This window comes from Procambarus clarkii, chromosome 43, assembly GCF_040958095.1.
Source record: "Procambarus clarkii isolate CNS0578487 chromosome 43, FALCON_Pclarkii_2.0, whole genome shotgun sequence".
NCBI classification, from domain to species: Eukaryota; Metazoa; Arthropoda; class Malacostraca; order Decapoda; family Cambaridae; genus Procambarus; species Procambarus clarkii.
In genome coordinates, this window is record NC_091192.1 from 13,176,435 (window position 1) to 13,183,312 (window position 6,878).

General features: G+C 39.8%; 1 protein-coding gene across 1 annotated transcript; it reads right to left on the reverse strand.

Annotated features, from left to right (window-relative positions):
• Nucleotides 1–3,379: 3,379 nt before the first annotated feature.
• LOC138373635 (gastrula zinc finger protein XlCGF46.1-like) lies at nucleotides 3,380–3,964 on the reverse strand. The gene has a single exon (XM_069339972.1). The coding sequence runs from the start codon at nucleotides 3,962–3,964 to the stop codon at nucleotides 3,380–3,382; it is 585 nt and encodes a 194-aa protein (XP_069196073.1).
• Between the last annotated feature and the right edge of the window lie 2,914 nt (nucleotides 3,965–6,878).

Genomic DNA, 6,878 nt, shown 5'->3' on the forward strand with positions numbered 1-6,878 from the left:
AATTTGTGTCCAAGACCTCTTCCTGTTACACAATTTGGCTGTGTGTAACCAAACTAGAAGTGCTCTACAAATCAAGGGACCCAGAATGTGGAATGACCTCCCAAATCATGTCAAAGGCTGTACCTCTCTCAACCAGTTTAAGAGTTAAACCAAGTACTGCCTAATTAACTCCATGTAACCTAACTTACCTCCTAAATGTCAACCCATGTCTTGCTATTTTTTAAACAACGCTGTTCACCAACATGTGCAATTGCTGATTTATGCTATGTTAACCCCCTTTTTGTATTTTTTTATTCCTTCTTTCAACACAATTTATACCTAATCTCGATTGCTATTAAGTTTTAGTCTGTGTTTTTTTCCCCCCACACCTTGCCCGAAATGCTATGAGTATTAGTGGCTTTAGGTATTGTATGTACTAGCTCTGCCTATAAATCCAACATTATGTTTGTAAATCAACTGTATGTACTTTTCCTGAATAAAATGTATTTATTATTTATTTTTTAATCAGTAAGTATTAAAAGAAGGCACCAAGCTGGGAAGGCTATGTAGCACCATTGTGTGTAACAATAAACCAAATTTTTTTTAACAAATAATGCACCTGTATGGGAAAACAAATCCTGTCAGCTGTAAAAATATTGATGCAGTTATTTAAATGAAAAATATAATGAAAGAAATATTACTGGTTTATTTTTATCCTATCTTTTTGTACTGTACAGTATATCCAAGGAAGTGAAAAATTAAGACATAATGCACAATTTAATGAATGATTAGCATGGATTAGCAGTTCAAAAGAAATATGACTTGTATTACATATCAACATGAGATCTTAATGATCCATGGTCAACATGATTTAATAAGGATAATACAGTACTGTATTTGTAATAATACAAACTATAATTTAAAATCTTTATTACTGATTTTTTTTATTAAGAAGATTAGGTATACACAGCAATGTGCTGCTACCCTATTCTATATGGAATATTACACAGTGTAGATAAAAAACTAGCTATAAGTTTATCTAATACTCCCATCTCACAGGATGGTTAGACATACTGTACATGGAATCAATTTAGAAAATACCAGCCTCAATACAAAAAACAAATCAACTCTGACTAAACAACTCTAAGCAATTTTCACAAGAGGTAAGCACTGAACCATGGAAACATTATATTATAATTACTCTTACCAGTTTCTTCAAAACTCCTCTCAAACAATGTATTTTTAAACATGTTTAGGTATACACAGCAATGTGCTGCTTCCCTATTCTGTATAATGGACCACACAGTGTAGATCAAAAACCAGCTACAAGCTCACCCAACATCCTCACCTCACAGGATGGCCAGTCATACATGGAATTAGGAGAGAACAAAATACTTAATGCTGATCTATTAGCCTCCACTGGCAAAATCTGGGTGCAGCACAAGAATATCTTCCAATATTCCTGAGTGTATGAAGTAATTACAGAGCTCAAAGTACCTCATACCATTTGGTATGAAGTCACTGATAACAGGACAATCACAGATATAGTGTTGGAGAGTATGTTCTCTCAAGTAGGACTGAAAACAGATGTTTTTTTTTTCCACCAAGAGGGCTATAAACCCATGGAACCGTCTACCCGCTGAAGCCGTAAATGCCAAATTCCAGCTAAAAAATAACATTAATTCAATTGGCGGGTTCTTTAACAAGCCGCCGGCTTTCTGTCCTCTTCGAGGTCACTAGATAGTTAGTGGCCCTTGGGTAAATTCAGTAAATATATACAATAATTGTCAGCGCATCTTCCGAGCAACAAGGACAGCAACACAGTATCTCTTAGAATTACGTAGGTAAACAACAAATGTAACATATTTGTTTACTACAATGTCGGTGCTGGCTGTAGAAGTTGAAAAAACATTGTTTTACTTCGAAATATACTAATTTTATAAGAAAATTCGACGTAAATAGGAGGCAGTAGAGCTCCTATAAGCCAGCGCTAAATCTTCAATATGAAGAATGTTGCTGCTCTCTGATTGGCCAAACGAAACACAGTAGTGACCTCTATCGGCACGCAGGTGAACCAACAATTTTCTTCCTAAGTATACCTTATTGAATCGCACCTAAGCATCATCTTAGGGCGCACTTAGGAACCTTCGTAGCAAACCCACTTACGAAGAAATACACAGAGCTTCCTGAATCTAGGTCCTGGCCTATTGTACCACCAACTGTGTAACTATTTCATTGACTCAGGTGTTCTGGACGACATCCTAACAATTTATCCAAAATTTGCTTGTCCATTTTAAAGAATGAAGAACAATTTTTATATATATTACTTCTAAGCTGTATCACTTATGAACCCATCCCTGCCCTTGTGTGGCAGTGCACATCCCTGCCCTTGTGTGGCAGTGCACATCCCTGCCCTTGTGTGGCAGTGCACAATAGAAAGTTGTGTTCACATATCCATACATTAAAACATTGATTGTAACCAAGATATATATGTGCTTCAGCCTACAGTTTAGACCTATTGTCTTGTGTATGACCCTCTGTCCTGCGTGACAGTGAATACTAGCATTATCCTCACTTTAATAAGACTTAATCGAAATCCTCAAATTAGGCAAAATTGTAATTTATTTTGTCAATAAAGATGTTAATAATAATAACTACCACAATATTCAGCTTGTGAACCCTGTCACAAATCTTTAATGCATTCATTACAATACTATATTGTTGAATATGAAACTATACAAGACTTTAGACCTCCTGGCCTATTGTACCACCAACTGTGTAACTATTTTATTGACTCAGGTGTTCTGGACGACATCCTAACAATTTATCCAAAATTTGCTTGTCCATTTTATTTATTTATTTATTTATTTATTTATTTATTTATATGTATACAAGAAGTTACTTTGGGTTTATGCACCCCATCCTCCGAATAGACAGTATGTTTTAATACTAAATGCAATAAGTACAATCCTGACTATCGACATAGTACATAAATACACTTAATCGCCAGCATCGGGACCAAAGGAAACAAATTGTAATAATCGTATTTTTGGTTTATGAAACAGGCATTTTACCTTAGTTCCCCCAGAAATATTTTCGTAGCTGAATAGAAAAATGTGATTTATATATGAAAAGGGCTAACTTTAAATAAAGTTACACCAATTTCTAACGGTGAATTATTATATAATACTAATAATAATGGTGAAGGAAAGACTCGATATATGTGTAAGTGTATTAAAACGAAATGTAAAAATGTAGCAAGCACATTATGTCAGTGGTATACTTGCTCCATATTCTCATTAGCTGCTTCTACGTCTTCTTGATAGTAGGTGCAGGTTGCATGATCTCATTGCTTAACTGCAGATAACGAGAGATGGGTCTTTTAATGCTACTTAGTCCACTAATTACGATTAATACTTCTTTCCAAACCTGGGGTAAAGCTGGATCCACACTGGTGGGGTAAAGCTGGATCCACACTGGTGGGGTAAAGCTGGATCCACACTGGTGTGGTAAAGCTGGATCCACACTGGTGTGGTAAAGCTGGATCCACACTGGTGGGGTAAAGCTGGATCCACACTGGTGGGGTAAAGCTGGATCCACACTGGTGGGGTAAAGCTGGATCCACACTGGTGTGGTAAAGCTGGATCCACACTGGTGTGGTAAAGCTGGATCCACACTGGTGGGGTAAAGCTGGATCCACACTGGTGTGGTAAAGCTGGATCCACACTGGTGGGGTAAAGCTGGATCCACACTGGTGGGGTAAAGCTGGATCCACACTGGTGGGGTAAAGCTGGATCCACACTGGTGGGGTAAAGCTGGATCCACACTGGTGGGGTAAAGCTGGATCCACACTGGTGGGGTAAAGCTGGATCCACACTGGTGGGGTAAAGCTGTATCCACACTGGTGGGGTAAAGCTGGATCCACACTGGTGGGGTAAAGCTGGATCTTACGTTTGTCTCCACCAGTATTTAAGAGTTGTGTCATTGGTCAGTGGATCATGTTCTGACCAGTGACAACTTTGCTACAAAAACAGTTATTAATATAGCACTACCTCCTAGACCTCCAGCTCCTGAGCCCGGATGGAACTTTATCAAAGCAGATTGGACGAAGTTTCAGGAATCTCAATCAATCAATCAATTAAATATAGGTCAAGATACCCTAATGGGTGAGCGTGGAAGTGGGGATAGGGTAAGAATTGGTGGGGGTGAGAGGAAGGGTTTTCAGTATGAGGTAAAGTGCCAGGGCTAGACCCAGCTGTATGGCATTGAAATCGTTATGACCAGACTAGGCAATGAAGGCAAGGAATCGAATCTTTGTGACAGCATTTCGTCTTTCTGAGCACCCACGGAGATAGCAGCCCTCAGCTGGGTGAGCCCTGGAGGCTCACACCAGATGTGGTCTTAGATTTGCTAATCAGCATCGTGCCCCCACCCAAGGCACCAGAAAACGGGAGCTAGCTGGTTCCCCCCATCCCCCCTAAAGAGGGGGGAGAAGAGTTAGGAGGCTATAGTTGGAAGTTTGTGATTTGAGTAGTGATATATTAGAGGAGAGGGGTCAGGAATCTCTCGAAACTTGGCACCAAAACTACACTCCTGACAACACCGAAGAAATGGAAAAAGATTTAGTAAATGCAATACATAGAGCAGCAAATCACGCCATCCCCAAGAGGAAAATAATTACCCAACAACATAAGGACCATTGGTATTACTGTGATAGGATCAAAGAGCTACATAATAGACTAAATTGTGCACGAAAGAATTTTAGAAGAGATAGAACCGAAGCTAATCTAGGACTTCAAGCTGTCCAAGATCATGTGAACGAAGAAACAGCAAAAATCAGAGAAGGAAAATGGATCGAGTTGTGCGCCAAACTAAATCAGCATACGTCCTTGGGTAACATCTGGAGGCAGATCAACAAGGCCAAAGGAAAATCGCCTCCTGCTCCGTCGCATCATGTTCATCCAGAGCAAGAAGCAAAAAAGGTTAGCAAATCTATTTGCTTCAAGAGCCAGTTCCACTCAACTTCCTCAAACAACTCTGACACCAACAAAGACTTCAAGCAGCAAGATGAAAAAAAAGATGATGTTTTAGCCTTACCTGACGAACTAGACCAACCTTTCAATTTAAAAGAACTCAGAAGCGCCACATAGAAAACTAAAAACACAGCTCCAGGTGAGAACAAAAGCACTTACAACATGCAGGCCAAGATAGGAGAAAAGAGTGAACAAGCCTTCTTGAATCTCATCAACAGAGTATGGGTGACAAGAATTCGACCACTCTCTTGGAACAGTGCAATTATAGTTCCCATTCCAAAACCTAAAGACCCAGGAAATCCAAGACCCATCTCATTAACAAGCTGTCTGGCCAAAACTGCAGAAAGAATGGCCCTTAATCGAATTAAATGGAAAGCCAATCCACTACACTAAAATATGTTTGCTTACAGAAAAATATGTTGGAGCCACAGAATGCCTTACCTCCCTCCTGGATCAAATCAATGACAAACCTGGAATCCTTATTTTTCTAGACCTCGAAATAGCCTTCGAGTTAGCCAGTGTTCCAGCTACACTGCTGCCTTGTGGATAAGGAAATCAAAGGACACGCTCTTGTCTTCGCCAAAGGAAGCCTGCTTAACCGAGAAGCTAAAGTCAAATTCCAAGGAAAAACATCGTCCTCGAAGAAGCTGGAAAATGGATCTCCGCAGGGAGGAATACTAAGCCCCTTCCTCTTCAACTGTCTCATGGAACAATTCGTGAAGCTCAAGTTACCAAAAGCCAAACTTCTTAACTATGTAGACGACTTTGTGGTCATCATCAATGGCAAAGGCGCAAGGAACCATGCACAAAAATGCCTAGATATTATCAGCAGGGAAGCGGAACACATAGCAGTACAAATAAACAGCAATAAAACCAAAGCAATGGCCGTTAAAATGAGAACTCAAGACATCAGACTCGCAATACAAGGACATGAACTTGAGTGAGTTACCTGTTTTCAATACCTAGGAGTCATAATAGACAACCAGTTGAAATTCACTCAAGAAATTGAATATCTTAGACAACGTTGTAAAGCCTCAGCTTTAGGCTTTACAACTCAGCTTTGCGCTCCCTGACCAGTCTTAGAGAGGGTGCATCTCTACCAGTCCTCAAAATGTATTACGTTCAAGCAGTTAGGTCACTCATTGACTATGCTGCTCCTGCTCTTACATCCCTCAGTGATAACCAATGGGAGAAACTGGAAGTGTCTCAAAATGATGCTCTGAGAACAATGCTGGGAGCACCTATATGGACGCGTAGAGAGAACCTAAGAATGGAAACCAACTTACCAGCCTTAGAAAACAGGATCAAACAAAGGATAGCCACCATAACAGCAAAACTTGTTGGAACCACCGCCAGACTGTCAATCAAAGATAACATACACAGATAGCTTCAGAGAAACCTTCAATATAGAACAACTGCATGGACGGATAATCTGGTCAAGATTCCAGAGAAAGTGGACTTGAAATGGATCATTAAAAACAAAGGGGAAGATAGACCACATCAACACTTTCGGCAGCCTCCTCCTTTTGAAGAATCGAGTCAAAAGATTATCATTGAAGGATTACCACTTAAAAAATCAGCATGTGACTCGCAGAGGCTCAAAGCAGTCATAGAACAACAAATGGAAACCATCTCAAGACCATCTCAAGGTTCTGCTGGGGCAGCAGTTTACACTACCAACCATGAAGCTTACTGGAGCATGAATAGTGGGTGCTCAACATTGCAGACAGAATTATATGCCCTGAAGGAGGCCATAAACTATACAATTGAGAATAATTTACATGATGTCATCATTCCATACCGACTAAATCTTCGCTCCAGGCATTGCTATCCAGTCAGCACAGAGATAATATACAACTCCTCACA